The sequence below is a fragment of the Canis aureus genome, chromosome 5, assembly GCF_053574225.1.
Source record: "Canis aureus isolate CA01 chromosome 5, VMU_Caureus_v.1.0, whole genome shotgun sequence".
Taxonomy (NCBI): Eukaryota; Metazoa; Chordata; class Mammalia; order Carnivora; family Canidae; genus Canis; species Canis aureus.
In genome coordinates this window covers 41,468,552-41,488,953 of record NC_135615.1, presented here as the reverse complement: position 1 = coordinate 41,488,953, position 20,402 = coordinate 41,468,552, and the positions used below count along the sequence as shown (strand labels likewise).

At 35.1% G+C, this 20,402-nt stretch overlaps 1 protein-coding gene across 4 annotated transcripts in view; it reads right to left on the bottom strand.

Moving 5' to 3' along the window:
* Nucleotides 1–1,123: 1,123 nt before the first annotated feature.
* Nucleotides 1,124–20,402, bottom strand: part of RBM27 (RNA binding motif protein 27) — a 74,646-nt gene continuing 55,367 nt past the window's right edge. For all 4 annotated transcript variants that reach the window (XM_077897717.1, XM_077897718.1, XM_077897720.1 and 1 more), the window contains 5 exons: nt 20,207–20,371; nt 18,867–18,971; nt 18,547–18,738; nt 5,847–5,957; nt 1,124–4,424 (listed from right to left, as the gene is read on the bottom strand). In XM_077897717.1, coding sequence (XP_077753843.1) covers nt 4,341–4,424; nt 5,847–5,957; nt 18,547–18,738; nt 18,867–18,971; nt 20,207–20,371 — 657 coding nt within the window. In that variant the 3' untranslated portion in view covers nt 1,124–4,340. The remainder of the gene's footprint in view (nt 4,425–5,846; nt 5,958–18,546; nt 18,739–18,866; nt 18,972–20,206; nt 20,372–20,402) is intronic.

Below are 20,402 nucleotides of genomic sequence, written 5' to 3'. Positions count from 1 at the left end.
CAATCCTGACTCTCATCTAAAATGATCCCACATGTTGACAATCACACCTTGAGTTTCCAGTAACATAATTAGATCCAGGCTTGACAGTACACTGGAACTTGTGATTCAAAATTTATCCTTGGCTTTAGAAAATTGACATTTTCAAAATCAGTAAAATAAATAAATAAATAAATAAATAAATAAATAAATAAAAATAAAATCACATAAAACCAGTAATTTGCCAATGAGAGCTCCACTGTAGCAAAATATTTGCCTTGTTACCATTAAACAGATATAACTCCATTTAGAAGTATGCTTGGCCCCCTCCAAACATCCAGGAACTAATTTATTATAAGCATGATGTAGGTTATTCAAAACAAATGGTCACGCAGACCTTGCCATTTACTTAATTCATAAAATACAGATAAAATTTATTTGAAAATAATGAAAATGGAATTCTTCCCATTTTTTAGTATTTTCCCAGAGAAGCTGAGATTTAAAGAATTCTTCATAGACAATGCCTAATGATTTGAAAGGGAATTTTATAATGATAAGAAAAGCAATTTTTAAAATGAGAAAATAAGTCCAAGTGATAGACCTCCTTTTCTCATCAACATCCAGTCATCAGGGTTATTAAACATCGCTTCCTTCGCCTGTTATTCCTTACAAAAATACTCATCACAATTAGGGCTGCCCTATCTTTAGGTCTTCTCTTTAAGGTGTTCTTTCCCTTTTCTCTATTCGACTTAAGGAAAATATCCCTCCTATTCATTGGTAGTCATACTGAATAATCTCGAGGTAACATTAAGTAGTTGTTTTCATAAAATTGTTTGTGCTTTTGTATTTGGGACACCAAGACCCATCCACGTACAAAATATGGCTATCCAAGGTTACTTACAGCTAACGCTTCAATACCTTTCTCATTCATTTTTAAGACCGCCTTGTTCATTACATCTTCCTGAATTCATTGAATTTTGAATAGCCAAGACTTTGGTACCCAAATTCACATTGAGTGCATTCTCTCATGTACGTGAAACCCAACAGGAGCACACAGGCATCATATCCACTGCTCACTCATTCTCACATACAAACAAGCATACACACACATTTTCTTTCTTTCCAGAACAAGCCAGAATTACAGCTCTTTTGGTGATTGTTAGAATTTTTGGAATGGTTCATAAATTTTCCAATTTTAAATTTGTAATACTTTTATCTTTTTTCTTTTTTTTTTTTTCCAATTGTGAACCATTCCATATTGCATCTTTATTGCAAAAGTCAACATGCTTCTTAGAAATTCAGATTGTAATCGGTAAAACAAACATTACAGATATGAATTTAAATGTATAAACAGTTAGAAATTCAACAATATCTCCTATTATACTATTACACAAGTTCACAATTTTGTAAAAACTATAATACAGGCATACTATACATCAAGAGGAACCACTATTCCTTTTCACATGATTTTTTTCTTCTTTTTGAAATAATGATCCATCACCACGGACCTACCTTAACAAGACTGTTTCCCAATTTACCATCTTAGCTGGTAACAATGTCTTCCCGATAAACATGAAGAAAGTGAAGGAAACTGCATTCCCTAGAGTTACCTTATTAAGCCTGGGTAGCAATCCACTAGCCAACCAGACTAAGCTAGTAGCCAGACCGGACCGGTGGCTGTTATTGCTCATCAGCTTCTTAGATGTCATACTCATTAAAAAGAACAAAATTTGCCTCAGAAGGAGTATGTTATTTCTCTAAGGGAAGATGCCAGGAAAATAAGTCATGGTAGTTACTCCCTTTAAAGAGAAATTCTAAAGCTTGGGGATTTGAGGGTGGGGGTAAAAAAATCCTAAAGGAAAAAAATTATATACATTCAACAGTTTTATGCTAACCTTAACCAAATTTTCTAGTATTATATTTAACCTCTTTTTGGAATTCACTTTGGAGAATCAAACATGTTATAGAAATCTTAGGACATTTTAAAATTATTTTAGTCCAATTTTAAGGTGTATTGAAAACTGTATTTTATAGAAAGGGCCTCAATCTTCCTGGAAACAGTGTCTGTCTATTCTTTCCTTGAACACCCTTTTCTTTCATCCTCTCTCCCCCAGTAACTAAAAAGTCAAATAAATCTTCCTCTCTCTCTCTATAAGGAGAGTAATATGATGTCAATTTTGAAGTTAAAAAATCATATGAAAAGGAATCTCATTCTGAACTGTCTACTGAAAATTTTCTCTTACAGCTCCATTAATTTACTGTAATTTTCAGTTTCCAAATACAAAAATACAACAATTCTTATTGAAATCTATACGCTGGTAGTTTTAGTACACAAAAAAACCAAACAAATTATTTACAAAATTATACAGTTTAAGAAAAAACTTTGTACAAAAAATATATAAATCCTTTGTTCCCTCTATCACGTTTAAACTGTCAGGACTCAAAATATTCACCACAATGAATCTTTCAAAATATATACCGACTGAGCCACAGACATCAAAATTTCATTAGAGATGATGGAGGAAGGAGCAAGATTGCTTATTCTAGGTACCCCCTTGTAAGGTTTTCCTTCTTTTATGAGCTTATTTTAGCTTCAGTGTTATCAGAAATATAATAATAACCTAGAAAAAGGAAGTCCTTATTATTGTGAAGGGAGAATTACATGAACTTAAAAATGATCCTGGTTTGATACATCATTCCAGGAAAATAAGTGGAAGAGAAAAAAGATAATCAGAACGTGGGATTTAACTTCTTACAGCTAAGTAAATCTAGAGTCCTGATGGTTTTAGGTTTCTTAGCGAACAGTTTCTATTTTGAGAAACAGCCTTTACCTCAGGAAACAAAATCCTTGACATAGTGATCACCAAGAACCTTCTGAAGCCAACAGGAAGTTTCAAATTTTCACACCACACATATATAAAAACATAGATGTGTATATCCTTGAAAAAGTGACATCCTATGTACATTAATCATTTTATTTTCCCAGGGGTCAATACAGTGTAGTGTTGCTCCTCTGCTTTTCCATCTAACATTCAGAACACAAGGACATAAATTTACATATATATTTTACTTAACAGATACTCTACTCTATACAGTGTACAGTAAAAATGCACACAGTGAAGGAAACTGCCTATTGAAGGATGCATATGTTTATGGATAGCAACAAGCTACAAAATTATGAAAATATAAAGTCATCTGATCAAAGTCAAGTTATGACTCCCATTTATTACTAGCATCCCATCCCCATTCCCCTACCCCACCCAACCCCACTCCCACCCTATCCCCAGTCACCTCACCATCATGGTTTAAATTTAGGAAAAGAATTTCAGACACTTTTTAACCCTTTTTATATAACTATTAACTAAACTGAAGCGTCAAAAAGAAAAAAGAAAAGCTGGTGACTCTCTCTTCCCCGCAAACCTTCCATTATTCTCATCAAAACATCACTTATTTATCAAGGTGCTGGTTTAAACTTTTTATTGGGGACTGACTTTTGGAGGGCCAAAAGAATCCTTTATCTCAGCAGTGGGTAAGTTGGGGCTATTAATAAAAAGGCAGGAGTAAGTGGGGACAAGAAGAAGGGGCAAGAGGTGAAAGCCTTTTACATTGAAAATATTTTTAAAGAGGACCAACTGAACCAATACTCACTAATTTCAAAGCAAACTAAGGATCAGTAGCATTAAGTCCAGGACAGTTAATATAATGACAGAATGGAAACACCATGGAGCTAGCTACCATTGCCTTATAGAATTTAAGAATACAGAGTTTGTTATGATTTACACTAAAATAGTCCTTGTACTGCACATAAACACCCCACCCCCCATCAAAAATTTAGATTGAATACAAACTGGGCTCCTCCACTGTAAAAAAAATTAAAATAAATTTACTTTCTTCTTCCAAGACAAGTCTTGAAAGCAAAAGGGTATTTTAATTACAAACATCTCCTTCTGTCTGGCGGACCCATTCATAATAGCTGAGAGTTAAGAGATTCCAGGCGATTTTGACATTTAATGAAATTTTATCAGCAGATTATAATCCAAAATAAAATTTCTGAACACCCTGTCATTTACATCATAATCCAACACCAATAGCAACAAAACAGGTGGTGTGGAAAGTAAGGCTCTAGAGATTATCCGTATCATTCCTGTGGATCTTCACAACTGTGTAAAAGTCACTAGGCCTTTGGTGCTTTAATATCATGAACAGTTATGAGATGTGTTTAAATAGCAAACTTGCTGTCCTTAAACCTACTGTGTGGAAAAGAAAAATAAAAAAAATTTTTGGCTCATTGACTTCTTTAAATAATTTTAAAAAGTTGTTCTTCTAAACAATATTCCTAAAAATTATACAGCTCGCATCAGATTTCATCTTCGCCATGAACGAGATTCATATTCATCTTCATCTTCATCATCATCATCATGCAAAAACAAATCTGAGGTTTCTGTTTCCTAAAGAAAGAGAGAGTAAAATCTGCTTAGTGGTATAAGAAAGGTAAGTTATTAGGCAAAAAGGACAAATAGATTAGTATACAAAACCCAGGCTGAATTTACAAGTGATGTACTCAGATAGTATCCTTCAGGACAAAAACACCCATAAAAGTTTTTTAATATACATATTCTCCTCCTCTTGCTAATTTCACTAGTTTTAATAGATTTCCATTCTAATATCATCAGGAAAATAAAGAAAATAATATATGAATGTTTAGTAGGAAAAATGAAAAAAATCTATGAAATGTTTTTGATAAAATCAGTTTATTAATAAAATTAAATACATTTAAATTCATTTTATTCCATTAACTTAAAAAGAAGGAAAATAAATGATCAAGTTCCTAAACCTTTCTTTCAATAACCAATTATCTATGATGGAGAACATACCAATTTCCCAATGATGCCAAAATTTCCATCCTTATATACTAACATCTTTTATTTATTTTTTAAAATTTTATTTATTCATGAGAGACAGACAGAGAGAGAGAGAGGGAGAAGCAAGCTCCATGCAGGGAGCCTGACATGGGACTTGATCCCCGGTCTCCAGGATCATGCCCTGGGCTGAAGGCGGCGCTAAACCACTGAGCCACCGGGGCTGCCCTTTTTAACATTTTTTAAAGCCAAAATTACAATGAATCAAGAAAACTCACAATGTTCGCTACGTGCCCATTTAAATAAACAAATTAGAAATAGGAGTGAAGGGCAGCCCAGGTGGCTCAGCAGTTTAGTGCCGCCTTTGGCCCAGAGCATGATCCTGGAGAGCCTGGAAGAGTCCCACATCAGGCTCCCTGCACAGAGCCTGCTTCTCTCTCTGCCTGTGTCTCTGCCTCTCTCTCTCTGTCTCTCTCATGAATAAATAAAATCTTAAAAAAAAAAAAAAGGAGTAAAGAAGCAAAATTATTTTTCATGTATTTTAAGAGTTTCATCATTCAGTGGTTCTATTATAGTTCTTGGTTTTCCTATTTTTTCCCTTTTATGTCCTACTTCCTTATTCTCATTTTAATTAACTGCACAGAGAAGGTATTAAAATAAGAAACTCTACATCTATTACTTATGGAACATGAATAAACAAAAGCTAAAACAACCAGCTAAAATGTAATTCATTCATGTAATCCATGTCCTCACCAGAATAAAAATTTCTAGAGCTCAAATTAAGCCAAAATAAATGCAAAAAAAGAAAAAAGAATTCTCTCCTATGCCAGAAAATATCCTCCCCAAAGAGCTTTTTATGTCTACAAGTATTCTGATTCTTTAGTAAGCTTGTAACTAGTCTTAAGTTACTGCATGTTATGAAAGAATATTTTAAAAGGAATTTTATTTAATGTTAAGAAAAATACTAGCTGAGAAACTAATTCAGTATTTATTTTCAATCATTAAATTTACCTCCTCCTTGACTTCTTCTTCCTCAGTCTCAGTGGATACAGAAGGCACCTTGGCCTTGTGCCATGATATTTGTAGCCGACGGTCTTTGAATTTTGACCCTTGGTTTGCAGTCTAGAATAGATTTTAGAAAAACACAGAAGTCTGAATTCAAATTGTATTCTACTTAAAAAGTGTAATGACTTGGGGAGGAAAATGTTAAAGTGGATCTATACACAATCTCCAGTAACAGCCATAAAAACTAAAGCCTCCCCCACCTTTTTAACTTACTTAAATTCAATTAGTTAACATAGAGTGTATCATTAGTTTCAGATGTATAGTTCAGTTATTCATCCATTGCATATAACACCCAGTGCTCATTATAGCACGTGCCCTCCTTAATTCCCATCAGCCTATTAACCCATCCTCTGCCCCCCCCACCCCAGCAACTCTGAAGTCCCTTTTAATTAAAGAATCACATGTATTATTTTGCCCAGGTAGTCTATGACTTGTATTTATGTCATGTTAACTTTAGAATTTGTCTTGGTTTAGATGATAAATTATACTGCCACTCCACTTACAAAAGTCATGATGAAAACAACAAATATTATCTTAACATGATTAGTGGCCTTTAGCTTTGATAATTTACATAAACTGAAAACCTAAAAGTATAGTTTTTTTAAATGCCTAATGATGTCACAGCATCTCAGAGAGCCTTACCCATAGTTGATAAAAACTATTCCCATTTCCTCTTCTGAAATGCCATACAACAAGGACAAGTATTTAGCCATTCTATGCATTCAACAAATGTTAAAACACCTACTCTCCTAACTCAAGGTAAAAGTGCTCAGTTTCAAATGTATTTCTTGGCACTACCATCCAATTTCTTCTTTCCCAAGAAATTTCATTAAGAGAAAGTAAATATTTTAAATACAAAGCAAAAGAGACAAAAGAATAGGGACCCAAAGTTTCATTAAAGTGAAAGCTCAGTCATTCCTACAGCTTTTCTATCAATGATGCTAGACTGCAGAATATTCCCAATTCTGGGTTCAATCCTGAAAAATACAATAGAAAAGGTTCTTTTAAATACGGGGGGGGGGGGGGGATTCACTCTAGTTTTTCTAGGAAAATGTTAAGTGTCAGTAAGCATTTGCCAAATGTTTCCAAAGAACACTCAGATCACTGCATGTTTAGAATGTATGTTAAGCCAGATCCATCATCAGTCAAGTACTATCTGCATAGATATCAGTCTGTGATCTAAGGAAAAACTCTACTATCCCTGTGGGGGCTACATCTTTATAACCTGACACCAAGTATTTTAACTTACGAGACACACTAAACTGATATATCAAAATGGTTCCATTCAAATATACATTTACCATCTTTTAAAAATCAGTTGGTTGCTAAGAGAGTAGATCTCATCACAAGGAAAAAAAGAATTCTATGTGAGGTGACAAATGTTAACTGCACTTATTTTAGTAATCATTTCACTATAAGTACATATATCAAAGCATTATGTTGTATACCTTAAACTAATACAATGTTGTATGTCAATTAGATCTCATTAAATCCAGAGAAAAATCTGGTAATTTGTGTAGTACACATCTTTTGCCCTTATTCTTTTAACATAGTACATAGCCCAATTAGACAAAGACCTTTTCACTGTTCATTCACTTCAGTATTATCTCAATTCTTTCCAGCATTACTGAGGTAAAACTGACAAAACTAGGATATCTGTAACTGTAGGATAACTGTAGGATAAGTGTAAACAGGATGATCTGATACACAGATGCAGAGTGGAAAGATTTTCCCTATCCAGTTCATTAACAACACATTCTTCACCTCACCTATTTAACTTTTTTCTGGTGAGAGTATTTGAGTTCTACTCTCTTAGCAAACTTCAATTATATAATACAGTGTTTTCAACTATAGTCACCATGTAATATGTTAGATCCTTAGACTTTGTTATTTGAAATTTTAAAAAAGATCTGTCAGTTTTTATAAACAGAGAGTGATGGAGATTTTTTAACCTATATTTACTGGGTTGCCCTCCAAAGATGGTAGCAGTTCTGTCCTCCAGAAGGAATTTTAGAGCATTAATATGTACTGCACATAAATTACTGAAGGAAGAATTAGAAATTTAATTTGTATGCAGTCAGAAATTAAGAATATATAACTCCCACAATCTAATCTACAACAATAAACAAGATGAATGATTAGAATAAAGATATATTTTAATAATACTAAGACAAGAATTTTCACACACTATTGACAGGGCTCTACATTAATGAAATTGATGTAGTTCACTCAATACTTCCACACATATCCAACAAAACTCTGTACACATATACACTGAAAGATCTAAAAGAATACTCCTATCAATAATGTTCATAAAGTGAAAATACCCAAATACTTATCCACCACAAGAGAACTAAGGAATAAATTGTGTTTTATTTACACAACTGAAAATTATAGAGGAATAAAAATGGAAAACTACTGTTACAGGTGATATGAAAGAATCTTACAAACATAATTTTAAAGAAAAAAAAAACCCACAAAAGAATATAGACTGTGTAGTTCCATTCATATAAATGTTTAAAATAGGCAGAATAATAATATTGTCATCTTTAGGAAAGCACATTTAGGTGATAAAACTAGAGTTGATTCTATTTGCCCTAGTTGCATGAAGCTGATTGCAAGCACTGAATTAGTAAATACCAAACCACTGTTCCTAAGGCAAAGAGAGGGTCAGGTTCCTATGAGCCTCTGGTCAAAACATTCAACTAATCAATACAAAACCTTGTTTTTATGTTTAAAGACACCTTATTTTTAAAATATACTGTTGATTCACTGAGATTAAACTCATAGCCAAAAGCACTCATGCCTGAAAAAGCTTACATAACACACCTATTTTTACTATAAGGCACATCATAGCCTTCTTGAACTTTTGACATAGCACTTGAGAATTATACTTGGGAAAGCATTTCAAATAGTCAAATCACCAATGAAAAACACAAAAATGAGGAAAAATGGGGTATCAAATAGACTGCAAAAGGACAGCTTTTTACAGTATGAGAGATGAAACAAGGCAGAGTGTCACCTTATTTGATTTCAGCTGTGAACGCGTGCATCAGGAACTCATTTTCACAGCTCTGCCAAAGTCTGAAAATGACCACAGAAGTACCTTGACCGTCGAATTTTTGATCTTACAAATAATTTTACTAGATAGGTTAATGTGCAAATACAAAACCCATGAATAGGGAGGATCAACTGTGTAACAAAAGCAAGGAGGTAATTATCATAAAGTAAGGATAATGGTCACTTTTCTAAGGAGAAAACAGTGACTGGAAAGGGGCAGAATGGACTTTTGGGCAGCTGTGAATATTCTTTTTCTTGAATAGGTAGGAATATGGAAGGTTACCTTCAATAAATCATTAAACTATATATGCTTCTGTTATATATCATTTGCTTCAGTAAATACTTTATTTTTTAAAAATATTTTATTTATTTATCTATTCATGAGAGAGAGAGAGAGAGAGAGAGGCAGAGGCACAGGCAGAGGGAGAGGGAGAGGGAGAGGGAGAGGGAGAGGGAGAGGGAGAAGCAGGCTCCATGCAGGGAGCCCCATGTGGGACTCAATCCCAGGACCCCAGGATCACACCCTGGGCTGAAGGCAGGCGTTAAAACCGCTGAGCCACCCAGGGATCCCCCAGTAAATATTTTTTTTATTTTTTTTTAAATTTTTATTTATTTATGATAGTCACACAGAGAGAGAGAGAGAGAGGCAGAGACACAGGCAGAGGGAGAAGCAGGCTCCATGCACCGGGAGCCCGACGTGGGATTCAATCCCGGGTCTCCAGGATCGCGCCCTGGGCCAAAGGCAGGCGCCAAACCGCTGCGCCACCCAGGGATGACCCCCCAGTAAATACTTTGAGTATTATCCTTATAATTTTAAGAAAACACCAAATAGCTATTTATGTTAATGAAGCAAGGCCTGAAATGCAGCTCTGTATTTATAAACCCACTTTAGTAAATTTTTTTAAGTTAGAGACTTTGTGTATGGATTTTTATATTCATAATTTTTTCTATAAGGATATCTAAGAATACTACCTTTTAAGAGGACACAGATCAAGAAGAGGGAAGATCCTTACTTCTTATTAACCATATTTTTAACCATTTGCATGTACTCATTTTTTTTAATATTTTATTTTATTTTATTTTTTTATGATAGTCACACAGAGAGAGAGAAAGAGGCAAAGACACAGGCAGAGGGAGAAGCAGGCTCCATGCACCGGGAGCCCGACGTGGGATTCGATCCCGGGTCTCCAGGATTGCACCCTGGGCCAAAGGCAGGCGCCAAACCGCTGCGCCACCCAGAGATCCCCTCATTTTTTTATTAAAAAGTACTTTAACAAATTTAAATCTGGCCTCTAAAATACCACACAGCTATTAAAATACATAATTTTTCTATACCCCTATATATATTATCTAACACACATGTCTAAAATATGGCATGAGATAATGAAATACTAGGGAATAATTAGATGTCCATCACTACAGGACTATTTAAATCCAGTGTGGTACATCTATGCAATGAAATACCATGCAGCCATTAAAAAGAACAGGGCAACACCAAGTGTACCAAAATAGCATAATCTCTAATAACATTCTAATACATATTAAATGAAAAGTACACATACAAAAGAGTACTGTGTATCATACCACCATTTGTGTTAGAGACAAAATAACACATATATACAGAAAGATTATCTTTGAGAAGATACATAAGAAACAGATAACAATAAATGGCAAGTGAAACGAAGTGACTGGGTATAGAAGGAAACCTTAGTTTTCACTGCATATACTTTCATTTCTTCTACACTTTGTACATGTGTGCTGCCCCTCAAAATATAATAAGGTAATTCAAATAAAATAATATATACCAACATATATGTGAATATGAGAAAATCAATGAAGTTATATCCAGTAACCCAGAAAAGTACTTGGAACCTAAAAGGCACAAGTTACTCAGAAATTTATCTAGCCCAACCATTTTCCCAGATCAGAAACTAATGCCAATTCTGTCAGTCATCATTCATCAGTCACCTGACTAGCAAATATGAAAAAACAAAACTCAAGTGCTATTGAAGATACAGGCAAAAATGTGCTCTTATCCACTGTCACAAGTTTAGTATAACATTCCTGGAGGGTTATTCGGCAAGCTGTCCCCCAATTTTAAATATGTATGCCTTTGATCTAATCATCTCACTCTTACAACCAATGTAAAAAAAAGGGTTATAAAACCAATGTTAAATACTTAACATATAACATATTTTTTTTTTAATTTTTTATTTATGATAGTCACACACAGAGAGAGAGAGAGGCAGAGACACAGGCAGAGGGAGAAGCAGGCTCCATGCACCGGGAGCCCGACGTGGGATTCGATCCTGGGTCTCCAGGATCGTGCCCTGGGCCAAAGGCAGGCGCTAAACCGCTGCGCCACCCAGGGATCCCTAAATACTTAACATATAAACATATAATGACAGTAAGATTACTCTGGGGGCATGTTGGGTTGTCACAAGATTGAAGAGCACTTTCTGGCATTTAACAGGAGTGCTAAAGGTATTGACATGTACAGGACTGTCCTGCATAACAAATTATTCCACTCAAAATCGCCAAATCCAGTAAGATATATATTAGAGTGGAAACACTCTAGCTGCCAAGTCGTAGTAAATATCAGTAGTTCACAAAAAGCTACCATTACTAAAAAAATTTTTAAACAATCTAAAGAAGGGCAAACACAAAGTGCTATTCAGAAAATTTTCTCTGAATGTTAAATCCAGAGAACGAGTAACTTCTGTTCTGGCAAACACAAAGGCACATTACTTGTCAAACAATTAAGTTATCACTTTCTTATACAGTAAAACTCTCAAATACATTTCCACACACGTGGAAGATGGGAGAAAGTAAAATCCCTATGTAGACAACTATAAGGAAAAGCTAACCAAATGTGAGAAATCTTTAGTATTTACAGCAGAAGTAATCCATTGTCTTATATGAAGTTCCAGGAATGAAGGAGCCGACAAATTAGAGGTTCTTGCCAGTAAGAACACAAAAATTTCAATGAATATCATACATATTTTTGAGGGTACTGAAACTGACTTCTACACTTCTCACTTAAGACTCAAAATGCTCTCTGGCTGCAGACTACATTGCATCCAGAGTATGCAATGATATTTTGTAAAGGCATAAATACATAAGAAAAGAGAATACAACAAAGCCAAAAAACTGGGGAGCTAAAAAAGCAAAAGGATTGTCAATATACAATGCTTACAATTAAAAAAAAAAAAAAATCAAGAAGTAACAGTAAAATCTTATTATTTAAAAATGAAAAAAATAGGGGATCCCTGGGTGGCTCAGCGGTTGAGCGCCTGCCTTCGATCCAGGGCGTGATCCTGGAGTCCCAGGATCAAGTTCCACGTCCGGCTCCCTGCATGGAGCCTGCTTCTCCCTCTGCCAGTGTCTCTCATGAATAAATAAATAAAATCTTAAAAAAAAAAAGAAGAAGAAGAAGAAGAAAAAAAAAACAGCTAAAAGATTTTAAAAGTAGACATCCTTGAAGAATATAAAATGGTGAGAAATAGAGTAGGAGAATGTTTAACAATTCTGTGAATGTTAAGTTCATTTGAGTCTTCAAATGACGTACACATGTAACTTTTAAGAAAATAAAAACTAATTCCTTTCAAAAGAATCGTAGGTACTTAAAATTTTCTTTTTTCTGTAACTGAATATTTTCCAAGTTTTCTTCAATGAATAATCACGGAAGACACTGTTTTGCAAAAGAATGAAACGAAACCACTCTTTCACCAAAACCATAAATAAACTCAAAATGGATTAAAGACCTAAATGTGAGACCTGAAAACGTAAAAATCCTGGAGGAGAGCAGACGCAGCAATTTCTCTGATATCAGCTGTAGCAATGTTTTCTAGATAGGTCTCCTAAGGCAAGGAAAAAAACAGCAAAAATATAACCTACAGGGACTACACCAAAATAAAAAGCCTCTGCACAACGAAGGAAACAATCAACATAGCTAAAAGGCAACCTGAAGATATTTGCAAATGACATATTCAATAAAGGGTTAGCATCCAAAATACATAAAGAACTTATAAAATTTAATACACACACACACCCCAGAACAAATAATCCAATTTAAAAATGGGCAAAAGACATAAACGGACTTTTCTCCAAAGAGACATCCAAATGGCCAACAGACACACAAAAAGATGCTCACCATTACTTATCAGGGAAATGCACATCAAAACTATAATGAAATGTAACTTTATACCTGTCAAAATGGCTAAAATCAATACAAGAAACAACAGGTATTGGCAAGGATGTGGTAAAAGAGGAAGCCTCTTGCACTACTGGAGGAAATGCACACTGGGGCAGTAAGTATGGAGGTTCCCCCACAAAGTTAAAAATATAACTACACCTCTGCCCCTACAAAAGAGAATTACCCTATGATCTAGCAAGCACACTACTGGGTATTTAACCAAAGAATACAAAAATACTAATTCAAAGGGATACATAGCCTCTGACATCCATAGCAGCATTATTTACAATAGCCAAATTATAGAAACAGCCCAAGTGTCCATCTACTGATGAATGTATAAAGATGTGGTGTATACACACAAAGAGAGAAAAGAAATATTATTTAGCTTTAAAAAAGAATGAAATCTTGCCATTTGCAATGACATGGATAGAACTACAGAGTACTGTACTGTGCTTAGTTAGCAAAATAAGTCAGAGGAAGACAAATACCATATGACTTTACTCATACGTGGAACTTGGGAAACAAAACAAAAGGGCAAAGGAAAAAAAAAGTGAGGTAAACCAAGAGACAGACTCATAACTACAGAGACAATTACCAGAAGGGAGGTAGGTGGGGGATGGGTGAAGCAGTGATGGGAATAAAGGTAGGCACTTGTGGTGATTACCACTGGGTGGTATGGAAGTGTTGAATTACTTAAAACTAGTATTACACTGTATGTTAAGTAACTGGAATTTAAGTAAAAACATAAAAGAAAAACACATTGTCTTAGTTGTCTAAATCAACAACTACTTAATCTCTTTCCATTCTAACTGACCTTGGTTTTCACGATTGGACAATTGGCTTATGGAACCATGACTGATTTAATTCAATCATGGGAACAATTTCCTCAACAGAGACTACTTTATAAATGGGTAAGTGACAATTCTGACTAAGACACATGAGGGCACATGTGCTGAATGAGAGTGCTACATGTCAGGGGTGAGGTAGGGTAGAGGCAGGGATACTTTCTAGGAAAGTTAGCTCATAATTTTTTTTAAAATGTCATAAGAAAATAGTGTTCTTTTTTGCCTTTGGATATTCTTTTTTAGAGGCCACGACATTTGTGGTTGATGCAGACATCCTGGTGTCACACCATGAAGAAACAGGCCTAAGAACAAAAGCCAACAACGTACTAGTAGTAAAATACCAGAAGAAACATAAAAAGGTGTTGTGTGTCTGAGTTTCTGAATTAAAAGTAAAATTTCCCTATTTGTAGATTTCTTGAAAAGAAAGAAAATAAATGTTCACATTTCCCAAGTTATTCATGTTTTACTTGCAGCCAAACACATCCTGAGAAGCATGATTACTTTCATAATCTAATCAGGAAGAAGAAAAAAAAGTTCCACCTTCTATCATTGAGTCCAGTAGCTAAAACACACTACCACAGTTCAAAAATCTTGTAGTTGATTAATGCATACTATTTGAAAATGCCTAAGGGCAGTTCAAGTATTCCCAACATTTAGTATAAGTAACTCTTCTGTTGAAACTCAACAAACCTCTCTTTAATCAGGGGCAAAGGAATGTACCTTAGCTCTTGTCCTGTCTGTGCCCTCAAGCAAGGCTCTAGGACTTAAAACTTTCATCTTCTGACCTAAAGTTTAATATTAAATACTTAGAGGGAATTCTTCATAAAGGTCTTTAATATCCTCAGATCTCTGTCAAATGAAAGATATATATAAGAACTCTTTCTTAAAAAAAGTTCTTTCCAGACTCATTGATTTTACCCTTAAAATACATAAAATTCTATTTTTTTAAAATTTTTTAAATTTTTTAAATTTTTATTTATTTATGATAGTCACACACACACATACACACACACAGAGAGAGAGAGAGAGAGAGAGAGAGAGAGAGGGGCAGAGACATAGGCAGAGGGAGAAGCAGGCTCCATGCACCGGAAGCCCGACGTGGGACTTGATCCCGGGTCTCCAGGATCGCGCCCTGGGCCAAAGGCAGCCGCTAAACCGCTGCGCCACCCAGGGATCCCTAAAATTCTATTTATATGCTATATAATACTATTTCATATTTTTTAACTTAACTACTTAACATATAAAGTAATACGATATCACATACCAGGGATCTTTGCAAACTACAGTCATGAGGCTAAATGTGGCCCAGCACCTTGTTTTTGATGGCCTGTGAGCTAAGAATGGTTTTCATGTTTTTAAAAGGTTATTAAACGTGGTAAAGGAGAGAGGCGTCTGGGTGGCTCAATAGGTTAAGCACGTGCCTTGGCTCAAGTCGTGATCGCAGGGTCCTGGGATCCAGTCCAACATCAGGCTCCCTGTTCACAGAGGAGTCTGTTTCTTCCTCTCCCTCTGCCCCTCCACCCCCATTTGTATGCACTCTCTGTCGTGGTCTCTAATAAATAAAATCTTAAAAAAAAAAAAAGGACCACTAATATTTCATCCTAAACGTAAATGTGATGTTAAAAAGTCTGACTTAGGGGCACCTGGGTGGCTCAGTCCGTTGGACGTCTGCCTCCAGCTTAGAACATGGTCCCAGGGTCCCAGGATCAAGTCCCACATCAGCCTCCCTGTTCAGTGGGCAGTCTGCTTCTCTCTCTGCTCCTCACCTTGTTTGTGCTTTCTCTCTGTCTCTCAAATAAAGAAAGAAAACTTCCATTAAAAAAAGAAAAGTCTGACTAAAAAGTAATATAGGTTCACTTGGAAGGCATAGAAAATAGGTCTTCACAAAGAAAAACATGAAAATCCAACTTGAATTCTGTCAACCCAGAAACAAAAATTTAATGGACTTTTATTCAAAGTTTATGGATAATCTTGTATCCTATCTTTTTTAACCTAAAGGTCAACCCTGAGAATTTTCTCATTGTTCTTTAAAAACGTTTTCAAAAAAATAAAAAATGAAAAAATAAAAACGTTTTCAATAGCAGCAAAATGCCACCGAGCATTTAGATTGTTCCCTTTTTACTATTACACGGGGTGCTATACTTAGCATCCTTACAGCTCTTATTTGCATACAACCATTAATTTCTTTATGATAAATTCTTAGAAGATTACTGGATACAAGAATAGACTGGAGGACACCAGAATGAGGTCCTCATACTGCAAAAGAGCTTCACTAAAACCCATCTTACCATCTTTTCATACAGACGTGGTTCATTCACAATCATTAAGGACAGTAAAAGAATAATGAAAATAACTATTTTACCTTTGCCTTCCTTTGTGGGATATAAAACACCTCAAGGAAGAGTTACCCTTTACATTTGCTAAATCTATTTACAATTCTGTCTAGGCACATAGATTTCTGTAGTTCTTTCAAAGAAAACATACTACACTGCCTCAAGCATCTGTTACTAAGGTGTGTTTCTAGCCTAACAGCACTCTATCAAAACAAACAAATAACAAAACACCATCAAAACTGATGGCAATGTTTCCCTGAAGTTACCTCACCTGCACTGGCTTTGTTTGCTCCTTCCCCAAATGTCGGGACATGCCCCCTTCCACAAACCAGATGCCATATTTCAGACTTATCAAATATATGTCCACGAAAATTGGTTATTGGATGCTCCACAATGATTCTACTTATGAGAAGGGAAGACATGCATGTGACCATGAGTTGTGGGCTAAAACTTAAAAACATCTACATGTAGTCTTCAGTGACCCTCAGGATATAATATGCAGCCTCCTACCTAACAAAGAAGACCTCGTTGTTGGAACTACAACTTGCTGCAAATTCAAATTTACCACAATTCTGCTTCAAGTACTGCCTCACCTGAAGTGAGGCTAGGTGTAAAGGCCCAACTTATTTGGCAAGCAGATATTAATTTTATATGCTCAACATTAAAAGACAAAAATCAACATTCACCCAGCCTCAAGAATACCCTACACATATGTGGTGCTCCTCTCCATATTTTACTCCTCAAGGAAGTGACTTTAAAGCTAATCTCCCACTTTATAAAAAAATATGTAATAGTGGTCAGACTGGTGAAAGAAAATGGCTTGAGTGGTCACTCAAGAGTACAGCCAACATAGCTCTCATATCTGGATACTGTAACAACCCACAGTTCTCTAAACATCAAAGTGAAAAAGGATTAAGGGGCATCAAACTAAATAAGAAAAAAAACATAGAAAAAAAAAAAGAAAAGAAAAAACATAGAGGGAAGTCTTGCTCTTTAAGATTTCCTTCACCATCTTTAACAGGTTAATAGGGCTGAAAATGGGGGTACCTCTCAGTCAGTTGAGCAACCAACTCTTGATTTCAGCTCAGGTCATGGTCTTAGGGTTGAGGGATCAAGCCCTGCATCGGACTGCACACTGAACATGGAAGTCTGCTTGAGATTCTCTCTCTCCCTCTGCCCTATCCCCCACTCACACTCATTTGCTCACTCTCTAAAAAAATATAAAATAAGATAAAATAAATAGGGCTGAAAATATCTTCTCTCAAAAATGTTGTTTGAAGAGTAAGGATCCCAGATGTTAACAGTCAACTCTGAGTATTTTTGTCTTGGTTCTGCCATTTACTAACTGTATGATCTTGGTTGATTCACTTTTAAGTTTTAAACTTACTTAATTTATTTAAAGATTTTATTTATTTATTCAGAGACACAGAGAGGCAGTGACACAGGCAGAGGGAGAAGCAGGCTCCCCATAGGGAGCTCCCTATGGGGAGCCCGATACAGGACTCGATCCCAGGACCCCGGGATCACGACTTGAACCAAAGGCAGACACTCAACCACTTAGCCACCTACGCATCCCTAAGTTTTAAACTTTAGTTTTTCTCATCGGTACACATGGGATTTCACATGCACTTTATATAGTTATTTAAGATTAAATGAGATCATGTATGAAAATGCTCTAGCACAAGTAACAGTACTTACTGAATGAATGAGTGGAAAGAGGATATACTCTGTTTAAGGAGCAAATTAAAGACAGTTATCTGTAATAAATCTCAATTTGCATGTTTATCTAAAAGCGGTTGCCACTGTACACAGAATAAAACGATACATGTCTCTTATCCTAATAAATTCTTCCTTTGAATTCTGCCTTCATCCCAGATTATTTTTACTTACTGACTATAAACACCTGGTAAACCATGAAATAACCTTAAACAAACAAACAAAAAATTCAAATATTTGCTTTGGAACAACTTGTCAATAGAAATGCATTTATGAAAAAAAAAAAAAAAAGAAATGCATTTATGTGGAGTTATGGAATTACAAAGCCTTCGCTGCTTCTTGACCTTCAAATGTATTAATAAGAATTTGCTAATTCCCAATTTTTACAACTTGATTTCCTAATCTACAAAACATTTAATATGTATACAGAATGCAGCCAGAAAATGCAGACTACAGTGCTTTTATATAGTTGGCATCTGTCTACTTTAAAAACTTACTGAGAAATGTTGAAGTAATTCATCTTTCTCCTCCTCAATGAATCCCCCAACTGTTAGTGCTTTGGGGCGGTGGTCCACCACCATGTGATTCAGTGAGCCCCTTCCTCTTCCTCCACGGCCTCTGCCTCTTCCTCGACCTTGAGAGGACATGGTCTTTCCTCGACCCACCGGTAAAATACCTAATCGTGCAGCCTGAACAACAACAAAAGGTAGAATATAATATATGCTGTCAGACTGAACCCTAGAAAAGACAGGAAGAATATAGGTATTTATTTGAGATGTTAAATGTAGTGGGGTCAGGGACTCCTCTTAACTCTCACCTCAACCTGTAACTGACTGAGTTTTTTCCGTAACTCTGTTGTGTCTTCTCCTGAGGATAGCCTCTTGTGAAGATCCAGCTCAGTATCTAATAGTTCTTTCTGAGCCTTTGGAAAAATTAAGAGTAAAAATGTATTCATTAAAAGAAAAAAAATGCATTTGTTAGATAATGTCTAAGATCTTATTCAGAATATTATGCTTATGTAATGACACACATCTTTTTTGGCAAAATGACAATAAGAGGATGCAATAAACCTGAGTGTTTTAGGGAAGGTTAACTGTGCAAAAATACAAAGAGAGTATACTGACATTAGTAGAAATAATAAGCAGTATTACTGCTTCAGATGACCTAAAAATCAGACCTTGGAGAGTCAACTGAGAAGAGGGAGAATAATTTTCTAATAATAAAGAGTCATAAATGAAACACAATCGGGCAAAATAAATTACATAGGAAATACTCATTAATGGTACAAATAGATAATAGCCACATAATTGCTTTCCGATTTGAACCCTACAACTACTGCCACTTTTTTTGGGTGTGAGGGATAACCTATATGTCTTCAGATAGCATGACTGTGAAGAGACTTTTTCCCTTCAAATATTAACTTTTAAAATGTGTATATGCTGCTTCTATAATTAGGAAAAATTTCAATAAAAATATTTTTTCAAAGCAATTTTGATGAAATATTTTACATCCCTCTGGTGAGAGAGCCACAATTTCAAATGTATTATATATAATGTACATAAAAATTTGCATTCTATATATCTGATAAATTTATTATTCCAAGTTATCAAAAGGCCAGAAAATAATCCAAAATTCCCTAAAGAGCTGTAGTATAATGGAACCACTGCATATGGTTCCAGAGCAAGTACTCTCTAAGGAAACAAATGGCAATTAATGAAATTAGACTTAAGTGGATCTAGAAATTCTGATTCTTTTTTTCAACAGAATGCCACATTTTTACCATATTAAAGCCAATGGTATCTTTTGAATATTAAAAGAGATGGTTCCACTATACCATAATATTAGAAAAACAATTCATGAAACAGGAAAATACACTTTTTTTTTGCCATCACTCTAGCAATTTCATCTTCAGGAAGTTAAAAAAAAAAAAATCTTTGTTCAAAGAGAGTATTAGCACCTCTTTCAAAGAGAGTACATAGCATACAGAGGAACATTTAAAAAAAATTGTTACTCTGTCTCCCCATTAGACTATTAGCTACCTAAGGGCTCCAATGTACTTTCTTTCTTTTTTTTTTTTTTTCCAATGTACTTTCAAAGAGCCAAGCACATAACAGATGTTCAACAACCCTATGCTGAATGGAAAATGCAAATAGATACCTCTGTTTTTGTCTTTACTTTAGATGGTGTGGAGACTGCAGAAGATGTTTTTAATTCATCTTTCAATTGTGAAATCTTTTCTCCAAGCTCTTTTAGAGTCTTCATTATGTTTGCTCTCTCTTCTGGTTTCATGTTTTTGTTCTTTTCTAGCTTAGATATTAGCATCTATAAAATAAACAGAAGAAAGTAAAACCAT